Source organism: Amblyraja radiata, chromosome 2, assembly GCF_010909765.2.
Source record: "Amblyraja radiata isolate CabotCenter1 chromosome 2, sAmbRad1.1.pri, whole genome shotgun sequence".
NCBI classification, from domain to species: Eukaryota; Metazoa; Chordata; class Chondrichthyes; order Rajiformes; family Rajidae; genus Amblyraja; species Amblyraja radiata.
The window spans coordinates 123,772,120-123,791,548 of record NC_045957.1 but is presented as its reverse complement, the minus strand read 5'-3'; the positions used below and the strand labels follow the sequence as shown (position 1 = coordinate 123,791,548).

At 46.8% G+C, this 19,429-nt stretch overlaps 1 protein-coding gene across 1 annotated transcript in view; it reads left to right on the top strand.

Moving 5' to 3' along the window:
- LOC116985353 (phosphatase and actin regulator 1-like) overlaps positions 1 to 19,429 on the top strand; it is a 168,006-nt gene that overhangs the window by 100,688 nt on the left and 47,889 nt on the right. Inside the window, exon 2 of the mRNA XM_033040098.1 lies at positions 17,940 to 18,104. Within this exon, the coding sequence (XP_032895989.1) occupies positions 17,940 to 18,104 (165 nt within the window). The remainder of the gene's footprint in view (positions 1 to 17,939; positions 18,105 to 19,429) is intronic.

The following is a 19,429-nucleotide window of genomic DNA, read 5'->3' as shown; positions in this document are numbered from 1 at the left end:
GGAGTATTGTGTGCAGTTTTGGTCTCCAAATTTGAGGAAGGACATTCTTGCTATTGAGGGAGTGCAGCGTAGGTTCACCAGGTTAATTCCAGGAATGGCGGGACTGTCATATGTTGAGAGAATGGAGCGACTGGGCTTGTATACACTGGAATTTAGAAGGATGAGAGGGAATCTTATTGAAACATGTAAGATTATTAAGGGAGGTAATAGAGGCAGGAAACATGTTCCCAATGTTGGGGGAGCCCAGAACCAGGGGCCACAGTTCAGGAATAAGGGGTAAGCCATTTAGATCGGAGATGAGGAAACACTTTTCACCCAGAGAGTGGTGAATCTGTAGAATTCTCTGCCTCAGAAGGCAGTGAAGGCCAATTCTTAGGATGCTTTCAAGAGAGAGCTAGATAGGGCTCTAAAAGATAGCAGAGTCAGGGTATATGGGGAGAAGGTAGGAACGGGGTACTGATTGTGGATGATCAACCATGATCACATTGAATGGCGGTGCTGGCTCGAAGAGACGCATGGCCTACTCCTGCACCTATTGTCTATTGTCAACTACATTCTCTGGCAGCTCGTTCCATACACCCACCACCCTCTGTGTGAAATCATTAACACTGACCAACATGTCCCATCTACACTAGTCCCACCTGCTTGATTTTGGCTCATGTCCCTCTAAACCAGTCCTATCCATGCACCTGTCCAAATGTATTTTATATGTTCTTCATGCTGCAACTGCCTCCTCTGGCAGCTTGTTCCAAATAACCACCACTGTCTAATGGAGGTGTACAAAACCATGGGGGCAATAGACAAGATGAATACACAGTGGCATTTACCAAGAGGAGCGGAATCGAGAATCAGAGGGGGAAAATGGGTTGAAGTGGCGGTTGCAAAGATTTATTAGGAATCTGAGGGACAACTATCACACAGAGGGTGGTGTGTGAATGTAACGAGCTGCCGGAGGAGGTAGTTGAGGCAGGGACTATAACATTTAAATGACACTTGGACAGGTTCATGGATAGGACAGGTTTAGAGGGATATGGGCCAAGCGCAGGCGGGAGGGACTAGTGTAGATGGGACATGTTGGTCGGCGTGGACATGTTGGGGCAAGGGGCCTGTTTCCACGCTGTATGAATCCATGACTTTGTTTTGTATTGTCAGTGTAGCTGGCTGTGACAGCCAGAATTTGAGCTTCTATTTATACTTGCTTGTTTTTTATTCGTAAATACCAGAAGGCCTCTCAGCCCTGTCAAAATAAAAGCCGTTTGTTGCGTATGCTCGGTGCAATAGTTTAGTTTAGAGAGACAGCGTGGAAGTAGGCCCTACGGCCAACCGGGTCAGCGCCGACCAGCGTTCCCACGCACTAACACTATCCTTCACACACACTAGGGACAATTTTTACATTTACACCAAGCCAATTAACCTCCAAACCTGCACGTCTCTGCAGTGTGGGAGGAAACCGAAGATCTCGGAGAAAACCCACGCAGGTCACAGGGTGAACGTACAAACTCCGTACAGAAAGTACCCGTAGTCCGGATCGAACCCAGCTCTCTGGCGCTGTAAGGCAGCAGCTCTACCCGCTGCACCGCTGTGCCGCCCGTAATAGGTCCAGTATGAATATACCACACATGGTCAAAAAGGCTTTTGGCACATTGTCCTTCATCAGTCAGAGCATTGTTTATACAATTTGTGAGGTCATGTTGCAGTTCTATAAGACGTTGGGGAGGCCACATTTAGAGCATTGTGTTCAGTTCTGGGCACCATGTTATAGGAAAGATGCTGGAAAGGGTACAGAGAAGATTTACTGTTGCCAGGACTAGAGGGTCTGCACTATAGGGAGAGGTTGAGCAGGCTGGGACTCTATTCCTTGGCGCACAAGAGGATGAAGGGTGATCTTGTAGTACAAAATCATGAGAAGAGGAATAGATCGGGTGGGTGCACAGAGTCTCTTGCCCAGAGTAGGGGAATCGAGGACCAGAGGACATAGGTTCAAGGTGGAGAGGAAAAGATTTAATAGGAATCTGAGGGATAACATTTTCACACAAAGGGTGGCGGGTGGATGGAACGAGCTGCCAGAAGGGGTAGTTGGGGCTGGGACTATCGAATGTTTTAGACAGGTACATGGATAGGACAGGTTTAGTGGGATATAAGGCAAACGCAGGCAGGTGGGACTAGTGTAGATGGGACATGCTGAGCGGTGAGGGCAGGTTGGGCCGAAGGGCCTGTTTCCACGCTGTATCACTCTATGACACCATTTCACCTTACTCTTAGCGCAATGGTGAGGAAACACTTTTTCTCACAGAGAGTTGTGAGTCTGTGGAATTCTCTGCCTGGAAACTTTCGAGAGAGAGCTAGATAGGGCTCTTAAAGATAGCGGTCAGGGGATATGGGGAGAAGGCAGGAACGGGGTACTGATTGTGGATGATCAGCCATGATCACAGTGAATGGCAGTGCTGGCTTGAGGGGCCGAATGGCCTACTCCTGCACCTATTGTCTATTGTCTATTGAAGGGCTGAAGGGCCTACTGCTGCACCTATTGTCTATTGAAGGGCCGAATGGCCTACTCCTGCACCTATTGTCTAATTAGAGTAATCAACTTGGCTTAAAATGTTAAGAAGTACACCCAAGTTGGTCATGGCACTGAGAGAGACAGCGCTAGCTGGTTCTTAATATGAAGATTAGCAAGTTAATAGTTTATTCACGATCTTCGTTCTTACTAAAAATAGAGCCCTGTCATCTTCACACAAGGCATTAATGCAGCAGCATTTCTGCAAAGATACAGGGTGGTTAAAAGGTTTAGAGGGATAGACACAGGCAAAGGGGACTAGCATACGTTTAATAGGAACCTGAGGGGCACCATTTGGACAGGTACATGGGACTAACAGTTTAGAGGCTTTTACCCAGGGTTAAGGAATCATAAGTCACAGCACGTAGGTTTAAGGTGAGAGGGGAAAGATTGCTGAGGGGCAGCACGGTGGCGCAGCGGTAGAGTTGCTGCCTCACAGCGCCAGAGACCCAGGTTCGATCCTGACTACGGGCGCTGTCTGTACGGATTTAGTACGTCCTCCCAGTGACTGCGTGGGTTTTCTCCGGGTGCCCTGGTTTACTCCCACACTCCAAAGACGTGCAGGTTTGTTGGCTAATTAGCTTCAGTAAATGTGCGTAGGATAGTGCCAGCGTGCGTGGATCGCTGGTCAGCACGGACTCGGTGGGCCGAAGGGCCTGTTTCCACACTGTACCTCTAAAACTAAGACTGAAATTTAATAGGAATCTAAGGGGCAACATTGAGGAATCCAAGGGGCAAGATGAGGAAAAAAAATTTCACCCAGAAAGTTGTGAATCTGTGAAATTTTCTGCCTCAGAAGGCAGTGGAGGCCGATTCTCTAGATGCGTTCAAAAGAGAGTTAGATAGGGCTCTTAAAGATAGTGGAGTCAAGGGATACTGAAAGTTTTACTTATCTAGGTATTAAGATCACCAAGAAACACAAGGATTTATTTAAAGCTAATTTTATGCCTTTAATTGATCATATCAAACAACAGTTTACTAAATGGTCACCAATGTCCTTATCTTTAATCGGCCGAATCAATGCTATTCAAATGTTCATTCTACCTAAATTTTTGTATTTATTTTAGACTATACCAATTTTTATTGCCAAATCTTTCTTTGATATTATTGATTCCAAAATTTCTTCATATTTATATGGAAGAATAAAAATTCCAGACTAAGTAATAAAATACTTACAGAAATAAAAAAAAGCACTGCCGAACCTTAGATTCTACTATTGGGCAGTCAATGTTCGTTATCTAACATTTTGGACAAAAGATTTAGAAGATACCCAATGCCCAGGATGGATAAATCTTGAACGTGATTCCTTACAAGGGCTATCTTTGGCTTCTATTCTAGGGGCCTCGTTACCTTTTACAATTACGAGATTGAATAAATATACGACTAACCCAATAATAAGACATACGTTTCGAATATGGTTTCAATTTCGTAGGTTTTTAGGACTAAATGATTTTTTCTTTTCGAGTCCTATCTTATCCAATTTTCTCTTTAAACCTTCTAGTACTGATCAAGCCTTTCTGTTATTGAAGAGGAAGGGATAAGTAGCTTTTCGTGATTTGTTTTTGGATGGTTGTTTTATGTCTTTCGAACAACTCTCCAATAAATATAATTTACCTAATTCACACTTCTTTAGATATTTACAAATTAGACATTTTTTGAAGGCTACTCTACCCTTTTTTCCGCTACCACATCAAACTGAAAATTTGGAAACATTTTTACATTTGAACCCTTATCAGAAAGGATTAATAACAACTATTTATGAGTTGATTTTGAAATTACAAATAGATATATTTGATAAAATTAAGAATGACTGGGAAAGCGAACTCCAAATTTCTCTATCTATAAAGAAATGGGAGTGGATTCTTCAATCAGTCAATACCTCTTCAATGTGTGCAAGACACGCTCGGATACAATTCAAGGTGGTTCACTGAGTTCATATGTCAAAAGATAAGTTAGCTCCTTTTTATGGGTCATATAAACCCTACGTGTGACAGATGTAACTCTGAAGTGGCCTCGCTGACCCATGTTTTGGTCCTGTCCACTCTTGGAAAAATATTGGAAATACATTTTTGATACTATTTCTGTAGTCTTAGGTATTGATTTACAACCTCATCCTATTACTTCAGTTTTTGGGCTACAAATGTTAGATTCTATTCATTTGTCCCGCTCTGCCCATCGGTTGATTGCTTTTACCACATTAATCGCCAGAAGATCTATTTTATTTAAATGGGAAGACTCCAACCCCCCTACCACACTCCATTGGTACTCTGAAACAATATCATGTTTAAATTTAGAAAAAATCAGGAGTGACATTGTTGAACACTTGGTTAAATTTGATAAAATTTGGGGAAAATGTATTCAACACTTTCACACAACATAAATTGCTCCCCCTCCACCGTTATAAAAATTATTTTACCTTTATATGGTGGAACGGACTTGACGAGAAACAGACTTAAATTGTTGAAATTCTCAGCTCAGACTCTGTTTTGCTTTTTTTTTCTCTCTTTAGTTTAGGGGGGTTTTGTTTCTTCCTTTTTTCTCTTTCCATCTTTGTGTTTTTTTCTACATATATAAGTTTCCTTTTAAATATTTAACTATATTTACATAGCGGGAGGTCTATATTCAATGTGTATTTTAACACTGGTCTCATATTTAGGTTATACCTGTTATTAATGTAATCCTGATCCCTATGTATCAATATCATTGTTATGTTTATCATTATTCTTTTTGCTTTGTTTTTTTTGTTTTGTTTTTGATTTTGGAAAAAAAAACCTAATAAAAAGATTTTAAAAGAAAGAAGGGATATGGGGGGAAGGCAGGAACTGATTGGGGATGATCAGCCATGATCACAGTGAATGGCGGTGTTGGCTCGAAGGGCCAAATGGCCTACTCCTGTGTCTATTGTCTATTGTATACATGACTCTAAAGTGAAAACCCTGCTACAGACGGCTGTGGAGGTCATCATTGGGTATTTTTAAGGAAGAGATTGATAAATACTTGATTAGTACGGGTGTCAGGGGTTATGGGGAGAAGGCAGGAGAATGGGGTTGAGAGAGAAAAATACATCAGCCATGATTGAATGACAGAGTGGACCTGATGGGCCAAAAGGCCTGATTCTGCTCCTATAACACATGAACGTAGGCAAGTGGGACTAGCGTAGATGGGGCATCCTGGTCGGCATGGACTCTAGCTGGGCCGAAGGGCCTGTATCCATGATATTTCCTTCCTCAGATGCAGGGCTCAAAACTACTCGCAATATTCCAAGTGTGCTCTGACCAGTGCCTTATTAACACTCTGCTGTCTCTCAGAACCAGGGACCCGGGTTCGGTCCTGGCCTCGGGTGCTGTCTGTGTGGAGTTTACACGTTCTCCCTTCCCCTCTCCAACATGGGTTTCCTCAGTCTTTCCACTGACTGGATGGCACGTAACAAAATGGTTTTCACTGTACCTTGGCAAACATGACAATAATTAACTAAACTAAATTAGTTGCAACCCTCAAGTCCAGGCGGCATTTTGGTAAATATATGTATTTTGGCCCTGTATCTGAGGAAGGATGTGCTGGCTCTGGAGAGGGTCTAGAGGAGGTTTACGAGAATGATCCCAGGAATGAGTGGGTTAACATATGATGAGCGTTAGACGGCACTGGGCCTGTACTCGCTGGAGTTTAGAAGGATGAGGGGGGACCTCTTTGAAACGTACAGTATAGTGAAAGGCCTGGATAGAGTGGATGTGGAGAGGATGTTTCCACTAGTGGGGGAGTCTAGGACCAGAGGTCACAGTCTCAAAATAAAAGAACGTTCCTTTAGGAAGGAGATAAGGAGGAATTTCTTCAGTCTGAGGGTAGTGAATGTGGAATTCTTTGCCACAGAAGGCCGTGGAGACAAAGTCAATGGATATTTGTAAGGCAGAGATTGATAGATTCTTGTGTTTAAGAAGGAACTGCAGATGCTGGAAAATCGAAGGTAGACAAAAATGCTGGAGAAACTCAGCGGGTGCAGCAGCATCTATGGAGCGAAGGAAATAGGCAACGTTTCGGCCTGAAACGTTGCCTATTTCCTTCGCTCCTTAGATGCTGCTGCACCCGCTGAGTTTCTCCACCTTTGATAGATTCTTGATTAGTTCGGGTGTCAGGGTTTACGGGGAGAAGGCAGGAGAAGGGGGTTGAGAGGGAGAGATAGATCAGCCATGATTGAATGGTGGAGTAGACTTGATGGGCCGAATGGCCTAATTCTGCTATTGCTTATGAACTTATTATCAGTATTATGATGGGATTGTTTCGTTTAGTTTAGAGATAGTTTAGAGGTGCGGAAACAGGCCCTTCGGCTTATTGAGTCCGCATCAACCAGCGATCCCCACAAATTAACGTTATCGTACACTACAGGAGCAATTTTTACGTTTGTACCAAACTTGCAAACCTGTACATCTTTGTTGTGTGGGAGGAAACCAAAGTTCTCGGAGAAAACCCACGCAGGTCACGGGGAGAACATGCAAACTCCGTATAGACAGCACCCGTAGGCGGGATCGAACCTGGGTCTCTTGCACTGAAAGGCAGCAACTCTGCCGCTGCGCCACCGTGCTGCTCCAGAGTAGCGATGTCTTGCTCTCGTTATATTTAGTCCTGGTGAGTCTGCAACCTACAATGTAGTGTGTGGCTCTGGTCTTCCTCTGGAAAGCCATGCTGTCATTGAGGGACGTTCCCTAGATGGATTATCGGGACAGAATAGATCAAACAGACTGGGCCTCCTCTCCTATCAGCTGAGAACAGTGAGAAGTCATTCGATTGAAACAGGCAGTATTTTAATTGTGTAACAAAAACATGTGTAGGAAGGAACTGCAGATGCTGGTTTAAACCGACAATAGACACAAAATGCTGGAGTAACTCAGCGGGTGAGGCAGCATCTCTGGAGAGAAGGAATAGGTGACGTTTCGGGTCGAGACTTCTTCAGACTACGAGTCAGGGGAAAGGGAAACTAGAGATATAGAGGGTGATGTAGAGAGATATAGATTCATGAGAGACTGTGCAGATGCTGAAATCTTGAACAAAACACGATGAAGCAGCGGGTAGAGCTGCTGCCTCACAGCGAGGGTCGCCAACGTTCTCACTCCCAAATAAGTGACAAAAGGTCAAAATACGGGACAAATTCCCGACGGCAATTCGTTGACCAACTCGGCCGTGGCTGGGTGAATGATGAGTTGGTCCCGGGTGCTGGACTACACACAAAGCCCAGCCGGCGGGGCCAGCTGAGGAGTTTTGGCCCGTGGGCGCAAAGGGAGAAGGTACAAATTCCGTACAGGCAGCACCCGTAGTCGGGATCGAACCGGGTACTCTGGAGCTGTGAGGCAGCAACTCTACTGCTGCGCCACCGTGCCGCCCCAATTGTGGCCTTACCAATGTTGATAGGTTCCTAAGTTATAGGAGCAGAATGAGGCCATTCGGCCCATCAAGTTTACTCCGCCATTCAATCATGGCTGATCTATCTCTCCCTCTCAGCTCCATTCTCCTGCCTTCTCCCCATAGCCCCTGACACCCGCACTAATCAAGAATCTGTTAATCTCCGCCATAAAAACACTCACTGACCTGGCCTCCACAGCCGTCTGGGGCAATGAATTCCACAGATTCACCACCCTCTGACTAAATAAATTCCTCCTCATCTCCTTCCTAAAGGAACGTCCTTTAATTCTGAGGCCGCGACCTCTGGTCCTAGACTCCCCACCAGTGGAAACATCCTCTCCACATCCACTCTATCCAGGCCTTTCACTATTCGGTAAGTTTCAATGAGGTCATCCCCTAATCCTTCTAAACTCCAGCGATTACAGGCCCAGTGCTGTCAAACGCTCATCATAGGTTAACCCACTCATTCCTGGGATCATTCTTGTAAACCTCCTCTGGACCCTCTCCAGAGCCAGCACATCCTCCCTCAGATATGGGGCCCAAAACCGCTCACAGTATTCCAATTGCAGTCTGACCAGCAGCGCCATATAAAGTTTTACATCCCTGTATTGATATGTTATAGTCCTCTCTAAATAAATACTCAAAAACATACCTTGACCTTCCTTTGACTTGTTGCAAAGAACACACCTAACCAAGCAATAAATGAATAAAACCACTCAGCTGAACAAGAGACTCCAAGCAACAGATGCTGTACATTCCAAACAGGTGGTGCAGCGGGTAGAGCTGCTGCCTCACAGCGCCAGAGACCCGGGTTCCATCCCGACTACGGGTGCTGTCTGTACGGAGTTTGCACGTTCTCCCCGTGACCTGCGTGAGTTTTATCCGAGCTCTTCGGTTTCCTCTGTTGGTGAAAATATAATCACTTGGCAGCAACTTTATGGGGCTGTCCCACTGTGCGAGCTAATTCAAGAGTTCTCCCGAGTTTCCTCTGATTCGAACTCGGAGGATTACAGTAATAGCCGCTCGTAGGTACTCGGGGCTCTCGTGGACATTTTTCAACATGTTGAAAAATCTTCACGAGTCTTCCCGAGCTTACCGCGTTTCCCGAGTACCTGCCGTTAGCGTTACGAGTCGCTAAGAGACATCCCGAGCTTACCACGAGTTTGATTTTTCTTTAAACTCGGGAGAGCTCTTGAATTAGCTCGTACAGTGGGACAGGCCCTTTAATGTCGACAAAGTTGTTGGTGAAGAGTCAAGAGCCCATGGTCTGCGAACATCCTTACAGCTGGTTCATACATTTGTTATCATCAAACAATGGCAGGTGTTTACATTCTCTGGGTGTGGGGCCAGGCTACCCCTTAGCAACCGCTTAGCAACTGAATCATGCCTTTCAGTCATTGTGCCTCCACCGTATCTATATTTTGCCTATTGCAGGCGCTCAGCATCTGGCCTTGTGACTTAGCCATGCACAATTCTCCACTTGACATCTAGCCAGCAAAGTTAACGTCCGGCAGGCATTTAGCAGTGTCCACATGGTCAAGTATCCCAACATCCTCTCTGGTTCCAAAATTTACTCCAACACCTCCCTCCCTCCCTCCATAGGCCAACAGGTTTGTAGGTGCATTGGCTTGGTATAAATGTCAATTGCCCCGACAGTGTGTGTGTGTAGGGTAGTGTTAGTGTACGAGGATCGCTGGTCGGTACGGACATGGTGGGCCGAAGGGCCTGTTTCCGTGCTGTATCTCTAAACTAAACTGAACCCCGCCAAACAACCGTTGATGTCTATACCGAACAGTAAATAAGCTAGTTATAATCACAAGCCGTCACGATTTGGACCAACCATCTATCAAACTTATCTTTAGGGTGTATTAATAAGGGGAATTTTCTTGTAAGTGTAGGGGTTTGATGTGTGTAAACACACACCTGCTCCGGCTTCATCTTTGCACTAATTATCCACTGTCTCCTTGCGACAAAAGCTGATCTGTTAATTGTTCATTTAAATAGGTCTAACTCCTCATTATATAGGAAAAAGCTTCATCTACGGGTGCTATTTATCTTCTCATTATTCTGTGTTATTGTAAATATAATTCTTAAAATATCTGCGACTGTATCGCGAAAGTATCGTGGGGTAATTTTCTCCAGAGATGCTGCCTGACCCGCTGAGTTACTCCAGCACTCTGTGAAACGTCACCTATCCATGTTCTCCACAGATGCTGCCTGACCCGCTGAGTTACTCCAGCACTCTGTGAAACGTCACCTATCCATGTTCTCCACAGATGCTGCCTGACCCGCTGAGTTACTCCAGCACTCTGTGAAACGTCACCTATCCATGTTCTCCACAGATGCTGCCTGACCCGCTGAGTTACTCCAGCACTCTGTGAAACGTCACCTATCCATGTTCTCCACAGATGCTGCCTGACCCGCTGAGTTACTCCAGCACTCTGTGAAATGTCACCTATCCATGTTCTCCAGAGATGCTGCCTGACCCGCTGAGTTACTCCAGCACTCTGTGAAACGTCACCTATCCATGTTCTCCACAGATGCTGCCGGACCCGCTGAGTTACTCCAGCACTCTGTGAAATGTCACCTATCCATGTTCTCCAGAGATGCTGCCTGACCCGCTGAGTTACTCCAGCACTCTGTGAAACGTCACCTATCAATGTTCCCCACAGATGCTGCCTGACCCGCTGAGTTACTCCAGCACTCTGTGAAACGTCACCTATCCATGTTCTCCACAGATGCTGCCTGACCCGCTGAATGGCATGTTGGCCTTCATAACAAGAGGAGTTGAGTATAGGAGCAAAGAGGTCCTTCTGCAGTTGTACAGGGCCCTAGTGAGACCACACCTGGAATATTGTGTGCATTTTGGTCACCTAATTTGTGGAAAGACATTATTGCTATTGAGGGAGTGCAGCGTGGGTCCCTACACACCTTTATGGTCACGTGTACCGAGGTGCAGTGAAAAGTTTTCTGTTGCTTGCTAACCACTCAGCGGAAAGACTGTACATGTTTACAATCAAGCCGTCCACAGTGTACAGATACAGGATAAAGGGAATAGTGTTTAGTCAAGATCAAGTCCAGTAAAGTCCGATTAAAGAAAGCCTAAGGGTCTCCAATGAGGTAGATGGGGTCGGGCCCACTCTCTAGTTGTTGATAGGATGGTTCAGTTGCCCGATCACAGCTGGGAAGAAATGGTACCTGAATTTGGAGGTAGACAAAAATGCTGGAGAAACCCGCTGATTTTTATCTACCTTTGATTTTCGAGCATCTGCAGTTCCTTCTTAAACCTGAATCTGGGTGTGTGCGTTTTCACACTTCTTTACCCCTTGCCTGATGGGAGAGGGGAGAAGAGGGAGTGGCCAGGGTGCGACTCCTCCTTAATTATGCTGCTGGCCTTGCTGAGGCGACCAGAAAGACGCTACGACTCTTTGGGCGACTGAGGAGACGACTCACGACCACACAGGCGACGGACGCCCTGGCGACATGTCGCGGGGGGTGAAGCCTGTATGGTCGTGAGTAGTTGCCCAAGAGTCGTACCTTGTTCTGGTCGCCGGCAGTCGCCGAAAAAGTCGCACAAGTGGGACAGGCCCTTTACTGAATCTCCTCAATCTTCTAAAGAAGTCGAGGGGCTTTGTGTATGATTGCACCAATGTGCTGGGTCCAGGTCAGATCCTCATAGATAGGCACGGCCAGGAATATGAGAGAGGACCAGACTTTAATGATATAATACAATAAGATACAATAGAACTTTATTAATCCCACGAGAGAAATTGATCTGCCAACAGTCATAAAACACAAAATTAAAGTGACGAATGGAAAGCCCAGGATTGGGGATGTGTAAAGATTGGGGGGGGGGGGGGGGAGTTAGTCTCAGTCTACCCCACGACAGAAGGGGGAGGAGTTGTACAGTTTGCCAGCCACAGGGAAGAAGGATCTCCAGTGGCGTTCTGTGCTGCATCTTGGTGGGACCAGACTGTTGCTGAAGGTGCTCCTCAGGTTGACCAGTGTGTCACGGAGGGGGTGAGCTAGCATTGCCCAGGATGCTCCGCAGTTTGATCATCCCCTCCAAGACCAACCTCCCATGAATCCACCTGCACCCCCATGACGGAGCTGGCCTTCCCGATGAGTCGGCCAGAACCCGATCATTCCTGCGGTCACGGTGGCGCAGCGGTAGAGTCGCTGCCTTACAGTGAATGCAGCGCCGGACACCCGGGTTAGATCCCGACTACGGGCGCTGTCAGTGCGGTGTTTGCACGTTCTCCCCGTGACCTGCCTGGGGTTTTCTCCGAGATCTTTGTTTCCCACCCACACTCCAAAGACGCGCAGGTTTGTAGGTTAATTGGCTTGGTGTATAAATGTGAAAATTGTCCCGAGTGTGTGGGTGTGGGGAGGATGGTGTTCGTGTGCGGGGATCGCTGGTCGGCGCGGAAAGGCCTGTTTCCGCGCGGTGAATCTCCAAACTAAAACTAAACCTCCCCTGGGCCATCTCCGACGCCAGGAATATGAGTAGAGGGGCACGACAACTGAGCTGTAACTGAGGGGGCGATGGGGGCGATGGTGGTGACAGCGCAGCACTGTGGTCCGCAGCTCGTTCAAGCACAGGACACAAGAGACAGATTGTGGGCCTCGGACAAGAGGCGAGGATTGTGACACAATGGTGTCCCTGTGGCAGGGGCTGAAGACAGTGGCCTCCTTTGTTCCCCGTATGTAGTCGGGGGACATCTCCACTCATCCAGGGACACAAGTGTCCTATTGTCAATAAACCTCTGTACCACTCGCTTTAGTTCCATGTTATTAGTCCAAGGCTGCACGTGGAGTCTGAAGAAGGTGGTCGACCAAACGTCACCTATCCATGTTCTCCAGTAATGCTGCCTGACCCGCTGAGTTACTCCAGCACTCTGTGAAACGTCTCCTATCCATGTTCTCCACAGATGCTGCCTGACCCGCTGAGTTACTCCAGCACTCTGGGTCCCATCCTGGAGTACTGAACACAGTTAAAGGTACAGCGTGGAAACAGGCGCTTCAGTCCACCAAGTCCGGGCTAACTAGCGATCCCCGTGCACTGGCACTGCCCCGGCAAGGCCAGCAGCATAATCAAGGACAACTCTCACTAAATATTCAGTTCAGTTCATAGAAACATAGAAACATAGAAATTAGGTGCAGGAGTAGGCCATTCGGCCCTTCGAGCCTGCACCGCCATTCAATATGATCATGGCTGATCATCCAACTCAGTATCCCGTACCTGCCTTCTCTCCATACCCTCTGATCCCCTTAGCCACAAGGGCCACATCTAACTCCCTCTTAAATATAGCCAATGAACTGGCCTCAACTACCCTCTGTGGCAGAGAGTTCCAGAGATTCACCCCTCTCTGTGTGAAAAAAGTTTTTCTCATCTCGGTTTTAAAGGATTTCCCCCTTATCCTTAAGCTGTGACCCCTTGTCCTGGACTTCCCCAACATCGGGAACAATCTTCCTGCATCTAGCCTGTCCAACCCCTTAAGAATTTTGTAAGTTTCTATAAGATCCCCTCTCAATCTCCTAAATTCTAGAGAGTATAAACCAAGTCTATCCAGTCTTTCTTCATAAGACAGTCCTGACATCCCAGGAATCAGTCTGGTGAACCTTCTCTGCACTCCCTCTATGGCAATAATGTCCTTCCTCAGATTTGGAGACCAAAACTGTACGCAATACTCCAGGTGTGGTCTCACCAAGACCCTGTACAACTGCAGTAGAACCTCCCTGCTCCTATACTCAAATCCTTTTGCTATGAAAGCTAACATACCATTCGCTTTCTTCACTGCCTGCTGCACCTGCATGCCTACTTTCAATGACTGGTGTACCATGACACCCAGGTCTCGCTGCATCTCCCCTTTTCCTAATCGGCCACCATTTAGATAATAGTACTCCATTAGATAATAGAACAAAGTTCAGTTTATAAGTTCAGGGCCATAGGTGATAAGAGCAGATTTAGGCTATCCAGCCCATCAAGTCTACTCCGCCATTCAATCGTGGCTCATCCAACTCTTCACCCTCTCAACCCCATTCTCCTGCCTTCCCTCCATAACCCCTGACACCCGTACTAATCAAGAATCTGTCTATCTTTGCCTTAAAAATATCCATTGATTTGGCCTCCACAGCCGTCTGTGGCAATGATGAGCGGGACAAGTGTTTTTTACACAGAGTGTGGTGGGTGCCTGGAACTTGCTACCAGGGGTGGTGGTGGAGGCAGACACTGGCTGGATTAGAAGGTTTCAGCTGCAGTGTCAGGTTGGATAGGCCTTCATTTAGCTTAGTTTAGTTTAGTTTATTGTCACGTGTACCGAGGTACAGTGAAAGGCTTTTGTTACGTGCTGACCAGTCAGCGGAAAGACAACACATGATTACAATCGAGCCGTCCACAGTGTACAGATACAGGACAAGGGAATAACGTTTAGTGCAAGGTAAAGCCAGCAAAGTCCGATCAAGGATAGTCCGAGGGTCACCAATGAGGTAGATAGTAGTTCAGGACCGCTCTCTGGTTGTGGTAGGATGGTTCACTTGCCTGATAACAGCTGGGACAAAACTGTCCTTGAATCTGGAGGTGTGCGTTTTCACACTTCTGTACCTCTTGCCCGATGGGAGAGGGGAGAAGAGGGAGTGACCAGGGTGAGACTGGTCCTTGATGATGCTGCTGGCCTTGCCGAGGCAGCGTGAGGTGTAGATGGAGTCAATGGAAGGGAGGTTGGTTTGTGTGATGGTCTGGGCTGCGTCCACAATTCGCCAAAATCACTCGCGGTCTTGGATGGAGCCGTTCCCAAACCGTGCCGTGATGCATCTACGGCGCATCTGTAGACGTTGGCGAGAGTTGTAGGGGACATGCCGAACTTCCTCAGCCTTCTAAGGGAGTAGGAAGTTCTATAAGATAACATAGAAAATAGGTGCAGGAGGAGGCCATTCGGCCCTTCGAGCCAGCACCGCCATTCATTGTGATCATTACCACAAACATTTGTGGAGGTCAAGTCAGTGGATCTATTTAAGGCAGAGGTAGATAGATTCTTGATTAGTACGGGTGTCAGAGGTTATGGGGAGAAGGCAGGAGAATGGGGTTGAGAGGGAGAGATAGATCAGGTAGACTTGCTGCCTCACAGCGCCAGAAACCCCGGTTCAATCCTGACTACGGGCGCTGTCTGTACGGAGTTTGTACTCTTCTTCCTGTGACCACGTGGGTTTTCTCCGGGTGCTCCGGTTTCCTCCCACACTCCAAAGACGTGCAGTTTTGTAGGCTAATTGGCTTGGTAAGATTTTAAATAGGCCCTGGTGTGTGTAGGATAGTGTTAATGTGTGGGGACCGCTGGTCAGCGCGGACTGGGTGGGCTGAAGGGCCTGTTTCCGCGCTGTATTTCTAAACTAGACTATACCGTGGCACGGCATTTAAGAGTCTCGTGGATGAGGAGGGATACGGATTATGCGCTGGTTGTTGGTCTTGGCATCATTTCATGATGGCATCATTTCATCATTTCTTGGGACGACAGATGGCACAATGGGCTAAGTGTTCGGCTGGCAACCGGAAGGTAGCCGGTTCGAATCCCGCTTGGAGTGCATACTGTCGTTGTGTCCTTGGGCAAGACACTTCACCCACCTTTGCCTGTGTGTGAATGTGCGTGAGTGACTGGTGGTGGTCGGAGGGGCCGTAGGCGCAGATTGGCAGCCACGCTTCCGTCAGTCTGCCCCAGGGCAGCTGTGGCTACAGAAGTAGCTTACCACCACCGAGTGTGACTGAGGAGTGAATGAATAATGCGATGTAAAGCGCCTTGAGTATTAGAAAGGTGCTATATAAATCCCATCCATTATTATTATTATTATCATGTTCAGCACAGACATTATGGGCCGAAGGGCCTGTTACTGTGCTGTGCTGTTCTATGTTCTATGCAGGCGAAAGGGACGAGCCCAATAAGACTGACTTATGATAAAAGAATGGGTCGACTGAGCTTGTATTCGCTGTAATTTAGAAGGATGAGAGGGCATCTTAGGCAAGGCAAGGCAAGTTTATTTGTATAGCACCTTTCAACAACAAGGTCATTCAAAGTGCTTTACATAAAACATTAAAAGCATTGGAAAGAAACACATATGAAATGACATTTAGATGTAAAACGATTATTAGATTATTCAGATACAATAATTACAAAATTAAAAGCAATCAAATAAAATATTTAAAATAGAATAAAACCAGGAATAGAAGTTACAGTGCAGTATAGGTAATTAATAAATTGTATTGTTTACTAAAAGGCAGCGGATTTAAAAGAGCTGAGAGTTGCAGCAGACCTGCAGTTTTCTGGGAGTTTGTTCCAGATATGTGGTGCATAAAAACTAAATGCTGCCTCTCCATGTTTAGTTCTAACTCTGGGGACACAGAGCAGACCTGTCCCAGACGATCTGAGATGTCTGGGTGGTTCGTAGCTAAGCAGAAGATCAGAAATGTATTTTGGCCCTAAACCATTCAGTGCTTTGTAAACCAACAGTAGTATTTTGAAATCAATTCTTTGACAGACAGGAAGCCAGTGTAAAGACCTCAGAACTGGGGTAATGTGATCTACTTTTTTGGTCTTAGTGAGGACTCGAGCAGCAGCGTTCTGAATTAACTGCAGCTGTCTGAACGACTTTTTAGGGAGACCTGTAAAGACACTGTTACAGTAGTCGAGCCTGCTGAAGATAAATGCATGGACAAGTTTTTCCAAATCCTGCTGAGACATAAGTCCTATAATCCTTGATATATTCTTTAGGTGATAGTAGGCTGACTGTGACTGTTTTTATGTGGCTGTTGAAGTTCAGGTCTGAGTCCATGACTACTCCTAAGTTTCTGGCTTGGTTTGTTGTTTTTAGCATGACCATTTGAAGCTGGGTGCTAACTTTTAATCGTTCTTCCTTGGCTCCAAAAACAATTATTTCAGTTTTTTCTTTGTTTAATTGGAGAAAATTCTGGTTCATCCAATCGTTGATTTGCTCAATGCATCTACTCAGTGCTTGTATTGGACTATAGTCTCCTGGTGATATTGTTATGTAGATTTGTGTGTCGTCTGCGTAACTATGGTAACATATTTTGATGTTTTTCATGATCTGAGCCAGTGGAAGCATGTAGATGTTAAACAGAAGAGGCTCCAGAATGCAGCTCTGGGGAACTCCACATGTAATGTTTGCACGCTCAGATGTGTAATTACCTATAGAAACATATAAAATTATTAAGGGTTTGGACACACTAGATGCAAGAAAAGTTTTCCCGGTATTGGGGGCCCAGACCAGGGTCACAGTTTAAGAATAAAGGGTCGGCCATTTAGGACTGAGATGAGGAAAATCCTTTTCACCCAGAGAGTTGTGAATCTGTGGAATTCTCTGCCACAGAAGGCAGTGGAGGCCGATTCACTGGATGTTTTCAAGAGTGAGTTAGATTTAGCTCTTCGGGCTAACGGAACCAAGGGATATGCGGAGAAGGCAGGAACGGGGTACTGATTTTGGATGATCAGCCATGATCATATTGAATGGCGGTGCTGGCTCGAGGGGCCAAATGGCCTACTGCACCTATTTTCCATGTTTCCGATATGCAAACTCATTCGGCATGGGCAGGGTGGGCAGAAGGGCATATTTTGGCGCTGTGCTGTTCAATTTTCTAAAGGGCCAAACGTGGTACACTTGTAGATGGGACGTCTTGGACAGCCCGTATATTTGGGCTAGATTGGGCTCTTAAAGATAGCGAAGTCAGGGGATATGGGGAGAAGGCAGGAACGGGGTACTGATCAGCCATGGTCACATTGAATGGCGGTGCTGGCTCGAAGGGCCGAATGGCCTACTCCTGCACCTATTGTCTATTGATTCTCTGACACTTTGACTTTATGACTAAGACTCTAAGCCTCCAAGACTCTATGACTCCATAACGATGACAATGACTCCATGGCTATGACTGTGGTTCCCTGACTCTGGCACGATGTCTCCGACTGATATCTCCCTCTCTGCCCTACAGCTGAGGAGGTGGAGAGGCTGGCAGCGATGCGTTCCGAGTCGCTGGTGCCTGGGACCCACACGCCGCCCATTCGCCGGCGGAGCAAGCTGGCCTCGCTGGGGCGGCTGTTCAAGCCCTGGAAGTGGAGGAAGAAGAAGAGCGAGAAGTTCAAGCAAACGTCGGCAGGTAGGCACGGCGTTTAAACCCTCGCGTCACGGCGCCGGAGACCCAGCTTCGATCCCGACTATGGGTCGTGTCGCCACGTAGTTTGTACGTTCTCCCCGTGACCTGCCTGGGTTTTCTCCGGGATCTTCGAAGTCCTGCCAAAGACGTGCAGGTTTATTGGTTAATTTTCTTGTTATCAATGTAAAAATTGTCCCTCGAGTGTGCGGGATAGTGTTAGTGTGCGGGGATCGCTGGTTGGTGCGGGCTCGGCGGGCCGAAGGGCCGGTTTGCTTGGTATAAATTGAGTTTAGTTCAGTTTATTGTCACGTGTACCGAGGTTGAAAAACTTTTGTTGCGTGCTAACCAGTCAGTGGAAAGACAATACATGAATACAATCGAGCCGTTTACTGTGTACAGATACATGATAAAGGAATAACGTTTAGTGCAAGGCAAAGGCAGTAAAGTCCGATATAGGATAGTCCGAGGGTCACCAATGAGGTAGATAGTAGTTCAGGACTGCTCTCTGGCTGTGGTAGGACGGTTCAGTTGCCTGATAACAGCTGGGAAGAAACTGTCCCTGAATCTGGAGGTGTGCGTTTTCACGCTTCTGTACCTCTTGCCCGATGGGACAGGGGAGAAGTGGGAGGGGCCAGGGTGAGACTGGTCCTTGATTATGCTGCTGCGCGGACACAGGCCCTTCGGCCCACCGAGTCCGTGCCAACCAGCGATCCCCGCACATTAACGCTATCCTACACACACTTACTTAGACTTAGACTTAGTTCCTCCCACACTGTTGAGTCCATCGGGCAGCAAGCTTTCGCCATTCTGTTCGGTTATGTGCAACGTGCTCCACCCTCGATAGGCTTGCGTCCCGAGCTTCCAAATGCTTCCGGAATGTTCGCCTCGGTGTGAGTTTTGGTCGGCTTCTTTTCATTCTTCCGTCAGCTTGCCATGTCAGCACTATCTCAGGTGCACGTTCTGGTGACATTCTGAGTACATGTCTCTGTCACTAGTCTTCAGGAACTTCCTCAAGTAGCGTTGTTGGAATGCATCCAATTCTTTTTCATCTTCACATTAATTTTTCACGTCTCACCGGCGCAGAGGGCTGCAGGGAGGATTACGGACTGGAAGAGTTTGATTTTTAGCATCTTGGATGTCCCACCACTAGACCATATTGGCTGCATTGGTCTGATGACTGATGGACAATAGACAATAGGTGCAGGAGTAGGCCATTCGGCCCTTTGAGCCAGCACCGCCATTCAATATGGATTTGAGTATAGGAGCAGGGAGGTTCTACTGCAGTTGTACAGGGTTTTGGTGAGACCACACTTGGAGTATTGCATACA